This window comes from Alternaria ventricosa, assembly GCF_023758065.1.
Source record: "Alternaria ventricosa strain BMP 2768 chromosome Unknown scaffold_11, whole genome shotgun sequence".
NCBI classification, from domain to species: Eukaryota; Fungi; Ascomycota; class Dothideomycetes; order Pleosporales; family Pleosporaceae; genus Alternaria; species Alternaria ventricosa.
Genome location: NW_026055691.1, coordinates 441,675 through 462,104, shown reverse-complemented (window position 1 = coordinate 462,104; position 20,430 = coordinate 441,675). Strand labels below are relative to the sequence as shown.

At 52.5% G+C, this 20,430-nt stretch overlaps 6 protein-coding genes across 6 annotated transcripts; 3 read left to right on the top strand and 3 right to left on the bottom strand.

Moving 5' to 3' along the window:
* On the bottom strand, positions 1-1,461 carry J4E93_006641 (uncharacterized protein; the record flags this gene model as incomplete). Its single annotated transcript, XM_049344553.1, has 5 exons — positions 1-95; positions 151-348; positions 396-691; positions 747-1,368; positions 1,438-1,461. Coding segments are annotated over 5 exons (1,235 nt in total), but the record flags the coding sequence as incomplete, so codon positions are not given.
* A 1,362-nt stretch (positions 1,462-2,823) lies between these two features.
* J4E93_006640 (uncharacterized protein) lies at positions 2,824-3,358 on the bottom strand (the record flags this gene model as incomplete). Its single annotated transcript, XM_049344552.1, has 2 exons — positions 2,824-3,125; positions 3,352-3,358. 2 exons carry the CDS (start codon positions 3,356-3,358, stop codon positions 2,824-2,826), a joined length of 309 nt encoding a protein of 102 aa, XP_049198206.1.
* Positions 3,359-8,877: 5,519 nt separating this feature from the next.
* J4E93_006639 (uncharacterized protein) lies at positions 8,878-9,514 on the top strand (the record flags this gene model as incomplete). Its single annotated transcript, XM_049344551.1, has 3 exons — positions 8,878-8,997; positions 9,050-9,281; positions 9,342-9,514. 3 exons carry the CDS (start codon positions 8,878-8,880, stop codon positions 9,512-9,514), a joined length of 525 nt encoding a protein of 174 aa, XP_049198205.1.
* A 449-nt stretch (positions 9,515-9,963) lies between these two features.
* J4E93_006638 (uncharacterized protein) lies at positions 9,964-11,175 on the top strand (the record flags this gene model as incomplete). The annotated part of the gene is made up of 1 exon (XM_049344550.1): positions 9,964-11,175. The coding sequence occupies one exon, from the start codon at positions 9,964-9,966 to the stop codon at positions 11,173-11,175; it is 1,212 nt and encodes a 403-aa protein (XP_049198204.1).
* A 212-nt stretch (positions 11,176-11,387) lies between these two features.
* On the bottom strand, positions 11,388-16,198 carry J4E93_006637 (uncharacterized protein; the record flags this gene model as incomplete). Its single annotated transcript, XM_049344549.1, has 4 exons — positions 11,388-11,673; positions 11,731-11,835; positions 11,888-15,611; positions 15,703-16,198. The coding sequence occupies 4 exons, from the start codon at positions 16,196-16,198 to the stop codon at positions 11,388-11,390; spliced, it is 4,611 nt and encodes a 1,536-aa protein (XP_049198203.1).
* Positions 16,199-16,873: 675 nt separating this feature from the next.
* On the top strand, positions 16,874-20,135 carry J4E93_006636 (uncharacterized protein; the record flags this gene model as incomplete). The annotated part of the gene is made up of 3 exons (XM_049344548.1): positions 16,874-17,002; positions 17,055-18,875; positions 18,924-20,135. The coding sequence occupies 3 exons, from the start codon at positions 16,874-16,876 to the stop codon at positions 20,133-20,135; spliced, it is 3,162 nt and encodes a 1,053-aa protein (XP_049198202.1).
* Between the last annotated feature and the right edge of the window lie 295 nt (positions 20,136-20,430).

Here is a 20,430-nt window from a genome sequence, read left to right as displayed (position 1 = left end):
CTACCAAAATGTCAGTTTATCCGCCACCCAATCCGTTACCGCAAAGAAAACATTGTGACGATGGAAGAAACTCCGGTTCTTCTTGCCGAGAATATCTATAAAAGCACGGATTAGCCTCTGCCCTCATCTCACCTTCTCTCTGAGACTTACACATCGGAATCGTCAACGCACAAACAGCGACCTGCGCACTCCCGACGGCGATAAACAGGGTCTTGATTCCCCCACCACCACCTACCCCACTCCGCCGTCCAGCCTCAACGACCCAGTCGAAGCCTTTAAACGTCAGGGCAAAGGAGAACACGTTCTTGAAAACGAGGAGGCACGTGAAAGCTTCGATGGACATGCCGCCTATATACATCAGTATCTCAAAGCATGGAATGGTCTTGGAGACTTACGATGCGCATCGACAATGTATAGCGCACTGGCGACAGCACCACACACCATACCCATAACTACAAGCGCGAAGAAGAAATCAGGCCAAAACCAGCCGTACGTTGCCGTATCTGCGCTGGTCCAGCCGAAGCCGTAGATACCAGCACAACCTAATATGAGTTGTGGGACCACGAGCACCATGCGAAACTCGGGTTCGTAAACGCCGTTATTGAGACGCGTGAGCAGGTTGGCGGACCAGTCGCTAATCAGACCGGTGAGGCCGAAGCCGAGGAGTGCACCGATGAAGGCGCCTGTATACCTTGATGGGATTAGGACATGCAGGTGCAAGATATGAACGGAATGTATCAACTTACATGTATCCTGTCTCCTTTTCTCCAAACCAAAGCGGTGGGCCAAGCATAATTGCTGCAAGCACAACACCGATAAGGACCGTGAAACCGATTAGACTGCCTTGGATGAGACAGGCCCACAGTATACCCGGATGCAAGAACAGCGAGAATGGCCGCAGAAGAAGGTGCAGATACCGGTCATCTGTTTTCCGCCCATTGAACGGCTTCATACTTTCGAGAAAAGTAGCCTTGCGTGGCGAATCGCCCACCGAATGCTGGTCCGCAGAGTTTCCTGCTCCTTTTTCATCCGTGTTTCCGGCTGCTTCGTGTTCAGCAGATGTGCTACTCGACCCCCTATTACCCAGGATTTTCATCTCTTCTCCATCCTTAACCAGCAAGTTCCCCATAGTGTCGGTGTCAAATTTCTCTTCCCTCCTGAACGCCGTTTCCGGGCAGAAGAGTATGATCAGCGGTAGCATGATCCCCGAGAATATGGCGACAAAATAGAATGTCCACTGATATCCGGTTGAATCTGCAATCACTCCTACCAAAACCGGGGTAAGGAACGCGCCTCCAAAGACGGCGAAGTTTGAAAGCGCCATGCGGACTCCGCGCTCGTGGACGTGATACATATCGCCAACACTGGCTTTGAATCGAGACATAAAGTTAGTGTATGCTTCAAGTAGGATTCAAGGATATCCACGCTTGAACTCACCATTGACGAGCGCTTCGAATGGCGCTAGGCCCACGCCTTGAAACACCCTCGCCCATAGAAATCCAGCATAATTGTTTCCTATCGCGCCACCCCACGCACAACTCACCACGACTATCACAGTTCCTAGAATGTACACATGTCGTTTTCCCCAGATACGCGCTGACGGCACGAAAAGAAAACCCGCGACTCCGACACCCAAGAGGTGGTAGCCGGTCAACAGAGCCATGTCGGTTAGGTTGTGACCAAAGTAAATGGCGAGGGAGACAGTATTGGCGGCAAGAATGGGAGAGAGGGTGCTTGCGATGACTGATATGGAGGATAGAAGAAGGAGAATGGTGTCGCGACGACGAAGCGACCAGTTCTGGAGTATCAGTCAACTATGTGCACTTGCCTAGATTTTGTGTCAGAATGGGACGTTTGAAAGACGTACAAGCGGATCATTCGGATCATCACTCGGCTGAGGAACAAGCAGTATTGTCCCAGTTTTGTCGTACTTCAAGCCTGACCTCCCTATGATATTTCCTGCATTTCTTTCGATTTCCCTCCGCTGCTCGCCTTCCAATACCTGCGCGGTCCCAGGGACCTGTTCGAGCGCATGGTCAGACAGGATGCCGAGACCCATTGTCGCACAACCTTATGAATGCTTATCGCGGTAGAGCGTCGCAACAGCTACGTGGAATGCATGCGCAAAAAAAGGGAGGAAAAAAGGGATTAGGCTGGAAGTGAGGACTGATGATGAAGGCTGACAGTGATGGATGCCGGGAATGTTGAAGGGTCGAAGATCTGGGGTGTGGAGATCGTCCAATGGGCCGCGGGAGCTGAACATGCTTTGGTGGAAGGCAGCTAATGGCAAATAGTAGCGGCCGAGCGCGTCCCGACTAGGGGCCGACGAGGCTTCAACCTCGAATGTTCAAGAATAAGCCGCACGGGCACGGAATTGGGCGGATCAGCTGGTTTATCCCGCAGCACGTCGTGCAGTCGCGAACAAAAGATGGAGGCAGACTTTCCAGCCTGGTATCATCGATGTATGTAGTTTCATAGCACATCCCTTTAAGGGGATACATCAATTAAATGTCCACAAAGAGGATGCATTCACAGTTACTTGTTATTGCAGTTTAGCACTAATGCTAGAGTTCCACTAACAGTTGTAAATGCCGAAATAGATTATGTTATTAGACAAAGAAGTTTCCAAACTGTGGGAATACACTACAAATAAACCAGGCCATGTCTTCGGTGCGAATAACAGATGTTTGCAGGAAGGTTTTCTTGAGGCGCGAGTCGGGAAGTTGTCTGGTACACGACGCGTCAGGTGCATGGCTGGGGCAACCGTTCGAACAACGGGCGCTGGGCAAGTGTCCAACAGCGTACAGTGATAACGGTGTTCTCCTACAAAGCAGCGAGCAGTCCGACCATGGCAAGTCCAAGACCGACTCCGGCGCCTGCAGTCTGGATGGGTGCTGCTCCAGTGTTGCCAGCCGCCGATGCTGAAGTGGCGGAGGCGCTTCCTGAAGGGGTCATGGAGGCGGTGCCAGACACTTGTGTGACAGAGGAGTTGCCGGCAGAAGGGGTCGCGCTGCCAGACGGTGTCGCGCTGCCAGATGCTGTCGCGCTGCCAGACGGGCAGGAGGGTTGGGTGTTGACGTCGATGTTCTGAAGTTTGCAAATCTCGACACCGAACTGAGTGGTCGCTGTGATACTTGTTAGCTGGCACGGGACGCGAAATGGGAAGCGACATACCAGCGATATCCGACTGTGAGCAAGTAGCGAACACACAGCAAGACACAGCGTCGATAATCTTGCTCTCGCAAATGCATGCAATGTCAGTAGCACCGCAGCTGCCTAAGTTGCCACCGAAGCAGGCTTGCTGCGTTTTCATTAGCTTTCGTTCGCCGATAGTTATGGTCAATAACTCACAGCACATTGCGGGATCTGGTCAAGAAGACCTTGGGCCAGAGCTGTAGAGCTCAATGCAGCGGCAGCGGCGATGATGGAGAAGCGCATATTGGCAAAGTTTGGTTACTTGAAAGCGACTGTGAAGTGTGATCAACGATGAGGTTTGCTTTAGACTGACACGAGATGGAATCCGCGAGGGGAAGCATGGTTTTGAAGGTATCCGCCGGCCTGTGGCAGCGCCCTGCGAGAGACCTAGACCTACGATGGCTGCCAATTTACAGCTGAAGCATGCTTGGTCCCTACCTGATTGGCGGTTCGTTCCACCATTTGACTTCCCGATTGGCAGACTTCTCCACAGACAAGCCGATCCACATGCTTGATCCCAAATCCGGCGCGCACGCCCCTCCTTATGACACGTGCTGGCTGAGATCGGAAGTAAGCCGGGGATCGGCTCAATTGGTGGAGAGACTGCTGATTGGTACTGGCGTACCAGCCCGAACCAAGGCCACCTGGGCAGGCACTAGCCTGAATCAAAGGCACACTCTGTTGTCGTGAACTCGAAAGCGACCGCCGTGTTCTGTTCATACCCGAGCACGGCCCGAATAACCCCAAGTCGATACCAGCACGTCGTCATGTGTGAGACGACGCAGGAAAGTGACATGAAAGACGTTGATGATGATACGAAGATAACAAACTCTACTCACCCTCGTTAAACAATATGAATGCAGAGCACTGTATGACTTTGGGTGAGTATTGTGCCGCGTAGGTTGCCGAACGCCACCTAATGCGGACTTCAAACGCGGGAAACCTAAACACGGTAAGGGCATCAACACTTCGTGAGCAAACTTTGGAGGTGTGAGGACAGAGCGTTCGCCGCAGGAGCTTTGATCACCGACAGCCTCCCTAGAATAAGTGCCTCCAATACTCCAACTACGAGCGCTTTTACAGATAGATAATAACAAATGCAACGCATCTCATTCTAAAGAGCGCCACAGAGCTCAACAGTAAGATTATAGACTGTTGATGCTATCAAAACCGGCCTCGGCGAGGCTTAGGGACCGGAGTTTTCGGAGAAATACATAGAAGACGGTCGTGATTAAGATTGCGATTGGCGCAAATGGCCTAGGGCGAGCAATTGTTGTTAGGTGACCTCACGGGATGATGTCCATTATGCCGAAGCTGACGATTTCTGGAATTCTGGAATGGTTTGCGTTCGTAAGCCGTTTGGAACTTGATCGCGCGCTTCTGACTGTTCAAGGGGGAAGGAGTAAGCGACGGTGGGCGAGAGGGGCCGCCAGCAGGTGATGGTAGCCAACAACATATCGGAGGTCCGCATGTTGTAAAGTTCGCAGACCAAACTCCCTTCTTCAGCTTGGTGTTTGTGCGACGAGGAGAGAGCAAATCGGTCTAGCTCGAGTTTAGCTCGATAGGAGGGGTGTACAGAAGGCAGGAAGGCGCACGGTCGTGTTCTCGAAAATGTGAGTTCGAATGGACATCCTGCTGTTCTGAACATGAAGCCTTCAACCAGCAGTGCGAGCCCTCAGCGCCTCGATGTCTAGTAGTTCACACGTTCTCAAATGGAACAAGTGGACTCCACTACAACTTCGAGCTTGTGTTGGAGATCCGGGGCTGCTAGTTCAAGGTGGGCCAAAAACCTGGGGCTATTCTCGGACCTTCTTATCCACGAACGTCATTTTCTTATCGCTTGCGGGACCCTTCTACAAAGTACACTCCTCCCTCATCCACAACGCGCAGTTTCGACTGTTCAGCAGTTCCATGACGCCTTATTTTTCGTGAGACCTTTGGGGTACATGTAACACGTCTTCTCGAGTATGTTTCAGTTGTTTGATAAGTTGGATCTACGCGCGTAGACATTGCGCCTGGACATTTGATTAAGAGAGAAAGGTTGATCGCAACAAGTTGCATTTATGCGATCGAAGAATAGGAAGGAACGAGGGTACCGCTTCCGAATAATCCCGAGACCTGGTTCCGATCCGTCTGGCTCACCTCGCCCGGCAAACGCTCGACCAACATCCACGACGAAATATACAAAACACGACTCGTCCACTGAGAAAGAACTCTCCAGCACATCTGATGAATCGGTAAATGAGTGGCTAGGCTGGTAAACTTGGCTAACTAGACGAAGCCGTCATCCAGCATTTACGTAGGTAGCTGCGTCTCATGCAGGGCAGCGAAACGAGAGTCCGAAGGAACAATGAGGCCTTATAAACACTCTAATACAAGCGAAATGCCATGGCAATTATGATACTTCCCTGGGGACGAGCCACCCAGGACTTCCATATTTCGAGCGACGATGCTGTCATATAGATCCTACTGTCTCCACACATGATGCATCTCAGCCCGGCATAGAGCTATGATCAAGATCTGAGTCACCGGTTAGCTTCAACCCATATCAGCAGTCGATAGGAGCCTTACCACTGCTGGATCCACACCACCAGCAATCCGAACCTTCCAAGAGCTTCTGTCAACTTGACTGAGGTTGGAGATATCGTTCGACTCTTGCAGCAGCAGTTCGGCGATACAGGCGTCTTTGGAAAATACCCTAGTCGTAATTGCGCTCTGGTCCTTTTGTCGGACCTGCAGCACCACATCGTCTTCCTTGTCTTTTCCGGTGGGAACGACCATGTCAAGGTCCGATCGGCGCCCAGAAGAGACATGTTTCAGCTCCGCTATACGCTGACCATCGGGACTTTCCACCGTCCAGAGGTTCTTCATTGCCGACCCATGATGTCGTAGGTCGAAGACAGGCACACCCGAAGTGTCTTTCACCTGTCGACGCCATGACCACGACTTCATTGGCCCAGGTCCTCCTCCAACGAAGAGCTCTTGGCCTTTCTCATCCACAACAGTGACGTTTGAGAACAACCGATCGTGGCATCTGACATAGATGCTGGTCTCTTCATTCGCGATGGGGGCATCGGAAATCTTGAAAGGAAGTGAGCAAAACTCGAGAACTGCCGCCATGTCGACTGCCAACTGAACAATGGATGCCGAAAGGTTTCAGAGGTAAGTTGGGTGCGAGTATTCGCAGTTGTAAAAGCTGAACAATGCGACAAGAGAGATGGATATGCCTCGTCAACCGCTCGGTGGAGAATGAGAGGGATGCAGGTCGGAACTCGCATGCGCCATAAAAATTAACTGCGCAACTCAGCAGCTCTTGGCTAAGACAATGTGACTCGCTATATGCGATCTGCGATGTCATCCCTTACACAAGAGACCCCTCTCAAACATCGTGATCGGGTTTAACCGCTGCCTGGACCGCTTGTCCATCAGCACGTGGTCTCGGCATAAGCCGCCAGGGCAGAATCATCCGCATACACCTCTTGTTGCCTTCTCCGCAGACGACTTGAACTCGCGGCATGTGTCTGGTATCAAGGATAGAGCGAGGGTAATGTCTCGGTGATTATAAATCTCATGTTGCTGCAAGCCATGTCACGCTGACCGGCTGCCAACTGCATTTACCCAGACGATTTCCTATTTGTGCTTCAGCGCAGATCTTTTCTGAAGACGGAGAATACTACTGCACCGGTGTCTCGCCCAAATCGAGATTCTCAATCCAATCCTTGTTCTAGTTTTCTCCATTATGGCTATGGTATTCTCTAGCTATGCCATATTCATACCACCTGCGAGTACCGAAAACGGAGATGAGTCAGCGATTTCACCTCAGACTACGGCCTGATTCATCGTGCTCATCGCTGCTCGGGAATGAGCAGATACAAAAACTCTGGGTCTTTCGTACATCATGTCCTTGCCACCGCTTCATTCTGGTATGCAACTCCAGCTCTATTCTGATACGCACATTGTCGAACAAGGGATTGTCAACACGTTTTTTCATCAATCACTTGCATTGGACGATGGAGATGCCAGCATCTCCTCGACGAACGGCCAAGCAATCCCAAAGCGGACGATTACGCTGCTACTTGCTGCACCTCTTACCCATCTTGTCCACTTTGAGCACACCATTGATGATGTGGAAAGGGCTTTCGGCTCTTACCGCTTCTTCAGTGCCAATGGTATGTGTCATCTCGGAGTCGATGGCACCCGCTTTCCATAGAGGGGATTTACTCTTCCTCTCCAATCGGAGCAATCATATCCAAGCCGGCGATATACCCGTTGTATGGTTCGCTGGCAGAGCTTTGCCAATGGTTCATCGGGCGATCAAAGTCTCTGACATTGGTGGAGATGATGATAATTCCTCGCCAAGGTAAGACTGCACCCACAACTTCGGTGTATCGACGTCACGTCTAATGTAACATAGGCAGTCCATAGTCACTAAAGGTGACAACAATGAAGTCGATGACGTTCCCATGTATCCTGATGGGCGAACCTTTGTAACGAGAGACGAAATCATGGGCCTGGTCGTGGGATACATACCGTACCTTGGATGGGTTTCCATTGCACTGCAGAAGGTCGTTGAGGCAAAATATCTCATGCTTTTTTTTGTAGCTGCTGTCATGTTTGCCCCCTAGCTCAACAGTAGCTCACCCCCGGCTTCACTTCTCGGTATCTGTGTCTCCGCAAGCCCGAATGTCAGCCTACTAGTTCAGTATTATCTATAGTCTTTTGCACAAGTCTGTGTGTCTCGTATCCGCATGTAGATGCCATGGATAAATTTGATGGCCTGTTCAGTGATTGGGCGGGGCGTATCAGGCACTTCTAACGTAAGATAATCCTCCACCATAGATCTTGTAGGGGTTACTTTTATGCGTACTAACCCAAGGAATTTGCCGAAATGTACTCATGTAAGACAGATCGTTTACCTGAACTACAGTCGTTGATACTATTCTGATGAGATGACATGCTTCGCGGCAACACCGATTGGACGTATGAGACGTTTGTCAACCGAGCATCGAGATGCCACCTGAGGGTACCTAGGTAATGACGTTGATCAATCGATGGAATGTCAAGCAAAGAATATTGATATGCATATTGAACGCAAGTGTTGCAGCCATTGTGTAGCTTGTTCAGACTTATATTGGTAAAGGGATGCAGCTCCGTCCCATCTTTGTAACCATTGTTCTACAACTACGATACCATTGTATTACGCGGAATCTATCAAGGATGGTAAGACATAATCACATCACGCAAGTTGATGCCCGTCTGGATAATGCCTCGCCGGAAAGGGATCTCGGGAATGTTTTACTTCATTCCTGCACGATCCCAGGCTTGGGCGTCCCACGATCACCTCTCAACATAATGGATACGGGTGGATAGTCTTACAAAGCTCATCAGTTCTATCCTTGATAGGTCACAACTACTGAATCACCTCATCGGGGGAGTTCTTTTGACTAAACAGCCCCCAATTGCTGCACTAACGGAAGCACCTGTCTTACATGCAAGTAAGCTTCTTGATCAAAATCTGACGGATAGCTTGAAGGAAAGCTCTTGGAAATATTTCGTCCAGGAAGCCGAACCAGGTATAAAGCCTGGCTGGTTCACCATACAACTGTGTTTCCAGCACGCACATCTCTTCATCAAGCAAGGCAACAAGTCCAGCAAAGAACTCTTCAATCCAGTATCTTCAATATGCTTTCCAACGCCAAAAGCCTCATTGCTCCCATTGCCCTTTTGGCATTGGCCCAGCACTGCCCTGCGCCCTTCCTCGCCGCCATTCCTGCTGCTACCGCTGCTGGTATTGGTGCTGTTGTAAGTCCGCCCACTCACAACCAAAGACAGAACCCTTACCCATATCACACAGAGCGCTGCTGTCTCCGCAGCAGGCACCGTTGCCGGCAGTGTCGCCACTGCGATCAACGGCAAGAGGGCCCGCGATGGCACACAAGTCATCCACGCCCGCGAAAACTGGGCTGGACTCCACAGCTACGTATCCAAGCGCCAGGATGAGGAGTTCGGCACTGGAACCGCTTGGCAAGACTGTGCCGATCAGCTCAAGGGAGCTGACGTGACTTTCGAGGGAACCGGTCCTGGTGGTAAGTCCGATCCGCTCTATTACTGCAGCATGTCAGTGTACTAACGTCGTCGTTTTGCAGTCATACTTGTCAGCGGTATCCCCCCTGCGTGTATGACTTTGGCCACTGTCATTACTGGCAAGTTCAACGCTGGTAACCCCGTCCCCCAGGGCACCGATTCGATCAGCTTCACTGGTCTTTCGAACGAGGACGTTCAGGCTATTCAGGATGCGCTTGATGCCAGGTCTACTTAGATGTGACGCCCAGATCTCACTCTCAAGCTCTTGATGGAAGTGCGCTTGGTTGAACTATTGTAGCTTTCTTTTCGGTTGATCACACACTCGTTTGGTTGTACGTACATGCACTGAAGTAGAAAAAAAAACTTGGCCAAGATACCCTAGTCTGCCGTGATGTGACTTGAACTTTCTTTCCCACTTGAAGTGTGATAAAGCATGAGATCTAATCGAGACGGAATGGCGGTTGCAATAAGTGGAATCGTATCTTCAATGCACACGCACCTCCGCGTGCATGACTATATCCAGTGAGGAGACTTACCAGTTGACAAGGCGCACTTAACTGTGTGGCTCCTCGAAGCGTGCTGACAATCTGCGTCAGCTTGCGAGTGTGTTTTGCCGATAAGAAGGCAGACAGCCCCGAAAGGCCTCGCTCCTTCCTCATCCACTTTCGTCCCCACTCCATCATCATGCTTCTCCATCTCCTCATCCCGATCATTTGCCTAGTCATCTCAATCCTTATATTCCACCTCGCGTTACACTGCCGCAGCCAAACCCATCGATATTATTTCCTACCTTTCTTCCTCCTCTTTGCCTCCCTCTCCATCACATCCTCCACACACTTCATCTGGATACCCGGCCTGACAAGTCTCTGGACCCAAGCCATGGTGCTGAACATCCCTCATGTAATCTGTCTACTTTACATACGACAATGGCCTGCTCCGCGGCTACCTGCTACTTCACCATCCCCCAGTCGGTTTGCTCAGTTGCGACACCAGTGGGAAGCAACGTATCGCTTGTGGGGTAATCCGCAACTCATCGGTGTTAGTCCGGACTCCAACACTACCAGCGATACAGACAAGTCTAGTCAGCCAGTTTCAGTCTTCCTGTTCTCACGACTAGTAAAACTGCCGATATACTACTACCTCAACTTCGAAATCCTACCCGCTCTCGTCGCCTCGGTCTTCGGCGAGATATACCCCGAAGACGTCTCTGAAGAGAAGCAAATACTATTCCGCCACTGGCACGACGTCTCCACGCGAGACCTGATGATCCGGGCCTACGTATCTGTCCTCTGGATCTGGCAAAGCGCCGTGTACCTAGACGGAACCAACGCCATCCTAGCTAGTTTCTTCGTCAGCATCGGCTTGGACCGCCCCTGTGATTGGCCTCCTCTCTTCGGCAATCCTTCATCCATCGCTTCGCTGAGAACATTCTGGTCTCGATTCTGGCACAAGATTGCTCTTCAGCCGTATACGTGTATCGGAAGTGCTCTTGCTCGCCAGCTCAACTTCCGTTCCGGCTCATACGAGTGTAAAGTGTTTGTTGCTTTTGTCGTGTTTGGGCTCTCTGGGGTATCTCATGGGGTTGTGAGTTGGCAAATTGGTCGTGATGGGTGGACGGACGTCTGGTGGTTCATGGTCAACTTCTTTGCCTGTTTGGCGGAGACGATCTTCTTGCAACAATTTATGCCTGCATTTGGTTATCAGAGAGAATTACAGTCAATCAAAGAGAGTTGGTTGGGCGCAGTGGCCGGAAGAGCATGGGTTTTCGCGTTCTTCTTCTGGAGTGTTCCCAAGTGGCAGTATCCGGCCATGTACAAGGACGCTTTCCAGGCAAGACAGATGGCAGTATGGAGCTTAATATTCTCGAAGATGACTGTGAGCGCCGACAGCAGCTGAGCGAGAAACCGTATCTGTTTCTCAGTATGTAGCATGCATGGAAAAATGCTAGCGATGCGTTCAGAACTGCTGTAAAAGCCACATACTGCACAGAGACTCCACACGCCACCCAGTGTGATAGAATTACCCACAAACACCAGCCCATGCAGCGAATGCGAATGCGAAATACGTAAATAGCCTCCCAATCTAGAAGCGAATGACTCCTCTCATCTCTACTCTTTCTCGGCATCCATCGCTGGCGGCGGTAAGCCGGCGGGGCTGATTTCCTTGTTTAGCGCCAAGCGCTCCGGACTCACAATCTCTCCAGGGCTGATGATGTTGCCATGTGCATCTGCAATGGGGATATGCGAGGCGTCTTCGTCTCTCTCGTCGGATCTGCCGCGCTCTTCGCTCTCGGTCATGTTGTGCTCTTTGCCTTTCACGCTGCTGCTTCGCTCAAAAGCTTCGGGCACCTTCTCACTGAGGTCGATGGCAACGAAGGATTTGGGAAGTTTGACACTAGACGACGTCAGTAGGAGTTTCTGGCGCAATCCGAGATAGGTGCATTGTGCTTACGTGTGGAATTTTGCCCGGAGAGTCTCGAGAACTTCTTTCCAGTCTTGGTGGAGAGTGAGACTGCGACGTGGTGCAAACCCGATCATATGGCGTGAGTCCAGTTGTCTGTCCATGTTAGCGACGGTCGTATTGCGTTGCGTAGATTTCTTTTACTTACACATCGAGCGGAGCGAAGGCGTGGCATCCTGGCGATAGTGTGATGCGAATGCTGTAGTTGAAGGTATGCGGCTTATCGTCGATACTGGCATTCTCCGATTCGTACAGCTCGAAGTTGATCTGTGACAAGTAGTCGAGCTCTGGGATAGCATTGCGTTCGATCTTGGTCTTGATACCGCCCTCCAGGATGCAGTTGAGCAGTGTGTAGATATGCGACTCCTTGGTAAAGTAGAAGAAACACTTTGGCATGTCAGATGCCTGAAGCTCTTCTAGGTCTCCAACAATCTCTTTGAGAAGTGGTAGCGATGTGAGCAAGCCAATCTCTAGCTTCTCCTCACTCTCGATACCGTATTCCTGTGGCCCGATGTAGTCGAACAAAACCTTGCACAAGTGATACATTTCGCGCAGCTTGACCAGTCTCGCATCGGTCTGCGCTTTGGAGGCTGCAGTTCCAAGACCCGAGTACAGCTTGAAATAAGACTCGTGTACATAGGACGGAGGCGCTGGGGCTTTGACGGTGATCTCGGACTTGCGCCTGAAACCCATACGGTGGGAGAGGCTACCGCGGTCATGGGTCTTCTCCGCGCTTTGCTCCTTTGCCTCGGCCTTCAGCTGCGCATCTGACGGTGTCGGACCAACCGGTATAGACTTGGCCGAGCTGTTGTCGGGTGTGGTCTGCTTCGATCCGTCTGCAACCGAGTCTTCATCCACGAAGCTGGCATCGGGAGTGAACACCCATTCAAGGAAGGCGCGGTTATGGAGAGCATCGAACTTCATGGTGTCGTATAGCTCAGAGATCTTGCTTGGGTCGACTTTGTCTGCGTCTCCAAATTCCTTGAACAGCTTCTCCCATCGCTCCTTGAACAACTCTGGCCCTTCATTACAGCACCAGCGTGTTTGGATGTGATTGACATTAGTGTACTGGGACTGCCCTGACGTTTGTCCTTCCGATGGTGGAGAGTTCAAAGCAGCTAGTGAAGAAATGGCTTCTGACTCAATCTTCTTGAAGTTGTGGTTCATGACACGCTGGTGGAATTTGATCAAATCCACAACCTGCCGAACGACAATGTATGGCTCTGGTACGTCCTTTGGCCATGCGAACTGAGGCGGAGCTTTGTCGCCTGCGCGTAGCAAGGTCTTGAGCTTCTTCTTAACTTTGTCCATGACGTCCTTTGCCGCGTTCGAGTCATCTAGAAGGTCCTTGCGTACTGAAATGTGTTCAGACTGGTACTGCTCCTTCTCCAAGAACGACGCTCCGAAGATTTGTGCGCTGGTGGTCACTCGCCGCTCTGAACTGCTGAAGATGTGGACATCATCTAATACGTCCCGGTTCATCAACAAAAGATCGTTACGGAAGTTCGCGCCCATGTCCTGCGTCTGATGCCGAGCGGAGTGCGTCGGTTCACCTCCCCACTTGATAATCAGTTGGAGCTTATCAAGGATCATGTTGTTATCTTGCGCAGTGATGCGAGACAATGTGACACCGGACATGGAATCACTTCGGTTCTTGAGTAGCTCCGGTTCGTCCTCGCCGGTAGCGGCAGTCTTTTCCGTGCCCTCAGCAGTTGTTGACTCTGGCTTTGGGGCTTCCGGTACCTCTTCGGGCAGAGTCTCTCCAGGTAGCAGCTCTTCCTTCCGTCTTTTGCGGAACATGGGCTTGATTTGAATTTTGGTTCCAGGCCAAGCGCCCTTCTTGTTCAGATACAGTTGCAGCTCGCGCAGCTTCTTAGTATCCTCGAGACCTTCATCTAGAGCTACCTTAACTGCATCACTCACGCTCTGCAACGCTATCTCTCCGATCAGCAATACTTCAGCCTGGTGGCCCTTGAGCAAGTCGACGAATGGTTTAGAATGGAACGTGTACTTGAACTTCTGTTTCGGGGTCCTGTCGGCATGGCGAATGACTGACACGACACCTTTGAGCTTCCATTGCGCCGCAGTTGCCGGAGGAGGCACTTCCAGATGATCTTCCGACATTGACCTTTCCTGTTCAAGATGCAGGTCGTCATCGTCATCGAAGGCAGGCGGAAGCGTAATCTCGGGTTCCGACATTGGACCTTCTGGGGTCGAGGTAGAGGTAGTGGTGATTGTTGCGGGACTCAGTACTGAGGCGGGGTTGGGCTTCTCGAAACTAGGTGAGGATGCGATGGGCGTAGAGCTGAGTGATGTGTCAGGTGACGAAGGCATCGTGTTGGACTGGCGCATATGTTGAAGATTGTGAGCATGGTTTCCCATTCTTGACATGCTTGGACTCTTGAACAGCTTTCCAAGCGTCTTGCGATGGCCTGAAGCGCCCTTTATAGAGTTGCCAGCACTATCTGTACCAGCTTGCGCATCTGCAGCCGCGTGTTGAGCGGCATCCTTGCGTTGTTTTCGCGCAATTTCCTTCAAAAACATCTCTTTAAGAATATTGGCCGCCTTGTCGTAGTAGTCGCCGTTATCTTTCACGAAGCTCCACCCGTTGACGTCGATAACATAGCTCTGATCTCCAGTGCGCAGTAGATCGAATCCACACACTCGTTGTCCAAACCCTTCGGAGATCTTGGCTGCTATCGCTGCCTCGGACTCGCTGAGTTTTGTAACATAGCGGACTTCCTTGCCGCTAGGATTGCGCTTAACAAGACCGTCAACGACAGGCGATTTTCTTGTTTCGGCATGGCAGAAGGTTGGTCCGACCGTATATGCTTTAACATCCTCTGAGTTTTCTACCTGGAGAAATTGCTCGTAGATGTAGCTGCCTGTCGGCTCAAGAATGCCCCTGGGTACGTCGAGAGTTTCATCCTTTTCTGAGCTCTTGTTGTTGATCTTCCTGAACAGTCTCCGACCGCCGCCTCCATCTTTCTTGTGGAAGTAGATGTGTATGTTGTGGTCTTCGCCGCTCACTGGCTTCTCAACGAATGGCTTGGTAAGAGTAACGCCGTCGACGCGGATCGTGTTGTTGTCGTCGATGAGTTCAACGGATTTCGGAGCCGGGGAGCCTCCACCAGTGCCATCTTCAGGCCCTTCCAGCTTCAGGCCCGTTCTTTCGTACAGGGCCTTGGCGAATTCAGCCGAAGGTAGCTTTGGTCCACCGTCGCGACTGACATCAATACGTTTCGGCGTAGGAACGTTGAGTTTATCCAGTATACCAAGACACAGACGGCGATCCCACAGCACCTGTTGCATGGGTAGGTCGTTTACGCAGAAGGGCTTTCGCAATTTGGTGTAGGCGATTGCCTTGTCCAGTGGGAAGCCATCGGAGAAGAAGGAGATGAGGAAATCGCAGACAGGCCAGTTCTCGACGGCCTCGTCCAGGATGATCTTATCGCCAAAGATCTTAACTTCAAACTCGTCGACCAGCTTGCCGAAGATGTTGCGCGCAGGCTTGCTGCGTGCCTTTGACTCGAGCGCACACACGCCAATTATGCCCTTGGTCGGCTTCTTCTCTCTCATCTCCCGGCTTGCCGGACTGCTGCTGGTCGCTGTGCTTCCGCTGATGCGTCTCTGGGCTGTCCGGCTTCGCGAGCGGCGGGGCTGCGTCGATAGAGGGGGCTGTCCGGCGTGGGGAGAGGCGGGGTGGGCCGGGGCGGTGTTGGGGCTCGCCGTCTGGCTGTTGGCGGGCTGGTCTTGGGGGAAGAGCAATTGCGTAGGCGAGGTTTTGGTGCCGAGACTGCCATTCTGGCTCGAGGTAGTGACGGAGAGCGACGAGGTGGCCGTCGTGGTGCCGTGTGGGTTGTCCATTCTGGCTGGGTAGGGTCAGTGGGTCAACTTGGAATGTCTGGAGTGTGCATGTGAAAAAGCTCATGGCGCGGCCGTGATGGCCCATGACGTACGTACCGTCTGGTTCTGAGCCCGCCACGGAACTTTTTCCACTCCAACTGTAGCCGCGGTTGGAAATGGCAGAAACGAATGAGGATATTGATAGTCGCTTCGACTCTGTTGCTGCAATGCCCGCGTCAGATCGCGGCTGTCGGAAGGAGTCCGGCAGCAGCAGAGGATTAACTGGGGCGCTTGCAAGACTTCCCCGGGTGCTCTCTAGCGTGGGCGTGGCATCCGAGTCGTCGAGAGCGGAGCCAGACCAGGCATGTCCAAAATACTCAAAGATGCTGCTATCAGATGCCTTGGACGGGCGGCGTGCGGGCAAGCTCTGTCGAATCGCGGCGGCACCGAGCGAGGGGACGGACACGCTGGGACGCTCTACATTGCGCCCGCCCGTCTCAGGCTCGCTCGATCTTGCCTTCTGGCCGCCTGCAGATGCGCCGCTCGCACTGGAGAGCTGTTGCCATGATCGTGTGCTCTCGGAACTGGCTGTGCGGGAGAGTGGCTGCTCCATGCTACGCGGTACGCCTTGCACCCGTGCGCCGTGGGGGAAATGGACAGTGGACGTTTGGCGACAGTATCCTCACAGCGTCTTCATTCTCCGGAGCGCAGTAGAGGATGAGTCTCTAGACGTCAGGAAATGCGAAACACTTTCACGACACGGTACGTCACTCAGCGCAACTTGGCAGCATGGTCGAATGCCACGATCTTAATGGACAGACTTGCATATGCTGTGCCGTTTCGAGCTCTAGATGTCCACCTTCGGGCTGCAGCGAGGCTACACGCGCGCCACGTGTTGCACATCACATCGGAACGGCGCCCGCCCAGGTTGACTTGTACCCAGGCTTCGGGGGTACCCCGTTCCGCGTCCCCATGTTTGTAGAAGATGATCAGACGGGGCCGATCGTAGTTGAGCAAGCCCCGATGCCTTGGGAGCGCGTTATTGCTGATGTGTATATGCGCTGCAATGTCGAGAATAACTCACCAGACAGCATGGAAGCTTGTCGCTATTATTTTTGCTATGCAAGGCGGTGGACCCTGAGTCGATCGCTTGGCGCCGTCACGCGATCTAATCTAATCTTATCTGATCATCTCATCTCCGCAGAAAAAGTTCTGGTCGCGTCGCCGGCTGCAACACCAGCCAGTTGATGCATGCGCTCCGGTCGTCCTTTCCCAACCTACACCCAACATGGCAGGCCCCAAGGTACAGCAGAGTGCCAGCAGCGGCCCAGTAGCCAAGCGCCAGAGAACACGGCGCGAAAGTGAGAAGAACGTCGCATCGCAGATCCGCCAGTCCAAGATATTTGCGCCCTTCCGAGTAAGCTTGCACAGCGCGACCAAGCACTTGCGCACAACTGACCCCGTGACAGACAGTTGGCCTTGTATCGCCTACAAGCGTTCCCTTCACAGCACTCCCGCTCGGCAAGACGACCTTCCAGATCACAACCTCAGTCGGCCGCTCTCTCCAAACGTACGACCTCAAGCGCGGACTCAATCTCGTCTTCATAACTCGACCGCAGACCCCCGAGGAGATTACTGCCACAGTAGCATGGAACAAGGTCGTCTTTGCAGCTTGGTCAAGCTACAAGAAAGAACACGAGCGCGGCGTGTGGGTATACCAGCGCGGGAAAAAGATTGCTGAGCTAGAGATACCACGCGGCGGCATACAGCGCATCAGGAAGTTGGTCGTTCTCGGAGAATGGATAGTAGGATGCGGCAAGTACAAGCTCGAGGTTTGGAGGACAGCTACCCGCGAGCATTACACGACCCTCCACGGCGCATCGTCCAGTGACCTCTCGGGCTGCATCTGCAACATGCCCACATATCTGAACAAGATATTCGTAGGCCGAAAGGACGGCTCTGTCGAGATTTGGAACCTCAGCACTGCCAAGCTGCTATACACGCTTCTCCCGCCAGCCGCAGACTTCGGCTCTGTGACCGCCCTACAGCCGACGCCCGCTTTGTCCCTCCTCGCTATCGCATACAAGTCCGGCCCAATTACAATCCACGACATTCGCGCCGACAAGGAGGTTATGCGCCTGAACACAGGTGGCTCGCAGAAATACCCAGTGACATCAATTTCCTTCAGGACCGACGGACTGGGTGCTGGCGATGATGGTCGTGAAGACGGCGTCATGGCGACAGCCAGCACTCAGAGCGGCGACGTTACCTTCTGGGACCTAAACAAAGGCGGTCGCAAGACCGGTACTCTGCGGGGAGCTCATGGCCCACCCCCGGCTGTCAGTGGAGGTGTAGGTGGCGGCATCAGCAAGATCGAATTCCTCGCCGGACAGGCTGTAATTGTGTCAAGTGGCTTGGACAACTCTTTAAAGACATGGATTTTCGACGAAACCCCCTTCTCGCCCCTACCGCGCATCTTGCATTCCCGTGGCGGCCATGCTGCGCCAGTTTCGACTCTTCGCTTCCTCCCCTCCAACTCAGACGGCTCCGATGATGTTGGCAAATGGCTTATTAGCTCGAGTCAAGACCGCAGCTTGTGGGGCTGGAGTTTGCGACGCGACGGGCAAAGCACAGAGCTCAGCCAGGGTGCTCTCCAGAAGAAAGCGAAGAAGATGGGCCTCTTGAACGGGAACGCCGAGACTTCCAAGCACCACATTAAGTTGGAAGACCTGAAAGCGCCAGCCATCACCTGCATGGCTTGTTCTCTCAACCGCGATGGTGGTATGGGCGCCATGCCTGGTGTAGCTGGCATCTGGACCAATTCATCCAAGGTCAAGGGTCAGGACAAGAAAGCTACCGAGGTCAACATGACTGGATGGGAAAGCATTGTCACAGGACACGCTGGTGACAAGACTGCGAGAACCTGGTTCTGGGGGCGCAAAAGGGCTGGTAGATGGGCATTCGAGACAGGCGATGGTACAGAGGTCAAGAGTGTTGCAATCTCGTCCTGCGGCACCTTTGCTGTGATTGGTTCCGCTGGTGGCTCCATTGACATGTACAACCTGCAGTCTGGCCAATTCCGTCGCAGGTTTCCCGCTCGACTCACACCAGCGGAAGCCAAACAATACAAACTCCGACAGCTACAGGCCGAGGAGGTTATGGACTTTGCAGACGATTCGCCACGGAAGTTTGCAAAGGGCGAAGGCAAACACAAAGGAGCTATCACTGGTCTTGCCGTAGATGGCCTGAACCGTACGCTGATAAGCTGCTCCGATGATGGCAAAGTCAAGGTAAGTAACTATTTCTCCCACTGCTGATTAACACTAACTCGTTTTTAGTTCTGGGACTTCGCTACCGGCATATTACTTCACGAGATCGACTGGTACCCCATGACAAAGATTCACGGCCTACGCTACCACCGAAACAGTGATCTGATAGCACTGAGCTGCGACGATGGCTCAATCCGTGTATTGGACATTACCACGAAGAAACTCATTCGAGAGCTATGGGCATCGAAGTCCCATGCTGCGTTGCAGACTCTCGACTACACATTTTCGAGCGACGGCCGATGGATCATTTCTGCAGCCTCTGACTCCACAGTCAGGGTATGGGACTTACCGACGGGCCATCTTATCGACGCCATGAAACTTCGCCGAAAGTGTAACACAGTGGCCTTCTCACCTTCGGGCGAGTTTCTCGCTACCGGGCTGGATGGCGAGGTTGGTGTGCACATTTGGACAAACCGAACACTCTTCACCCATGTTTCAACCCGCCAAATAACAGAAAATGATGTTGTCGAAGTGAATGCGCCGACAGCATCTGGCGAGGGCGGTGTCGCCGTCGTCGACGCTGCGACACAAGAGCAGGCAGAAGACGAGGATCAGGACGAAGTTACAGTGCCAGTCATGGACCAACTCAGCGACAAGATCACAACACTCAGCTTAGTCCCGAAATCTCGCTGGCAGACACTGTTACATCTCGATGTCATCCGTGCCCGCAACAAGCCCAAGGAGGCTCCCAAAGCGCCAGAGAAGGCGCCTTTCTTCCTCCCATCCCTTGGTCAGAATCAAATTCAGGGAGCAGACAACACTGCTCTTGCACCACTCGACCAAGACCCCAAATCTCGTATTTCCAGCTCCGCGCTTGCTTCGCGTTCTAGCGCCGCCACGGCTACTGATGTGTTCAGCCGTCACCTTGCACATGCGACCGAGACTGGCCAATATACACCTCTCCTAAGCCACCTCTCTTCCCTTCCTCCGTCGGCCGCTGACATCGCAATTCGCACCCTTGACACGACGGAGCCTTACACTGAGCTACGAACTTTCATTGAGGCATTGACTGCGAGACTACAAGAACGTCGAGACTACGAGCTGGTACAGGCTTGGATGAGTGTGTTCCTGCGACTACATGGAGACATTGTGGTCAAGGATCCTGAGCTTGTGGGCGAATTGAGGAAGTGGCAAGAAGAGGCAAAGAGGGAACGTGAAAGGGTTGGTGGGTTAGTAGGATATAGTGTTGGTGTGGTCGGATGGGTCAGAAGCGCAAGATAGGCTTCTGGTTGCATGTGCATGTTTAGCATATTTCGCAGCTGTCGCCTTGTTCTTTGCCTACCAGTTGACACAGGATCAATAATTACGGTACTCCTTACAGTTTCAAGTTAAGAACTTTCGATGCTCTCCAGCATGACTTCGGTCATATCTCAGACGTATCTTGCCCCACTGTCGTCTGATATAGAGCAGGTGTTGCGCCCGCTACAGACATTGAGATCTGCGCAGCCATGCCTTCCGCACCAGCAACTTCCCAGCTGGCTTCCAGCGTAGCAGTTTCGTCACATGGCTGCACCGT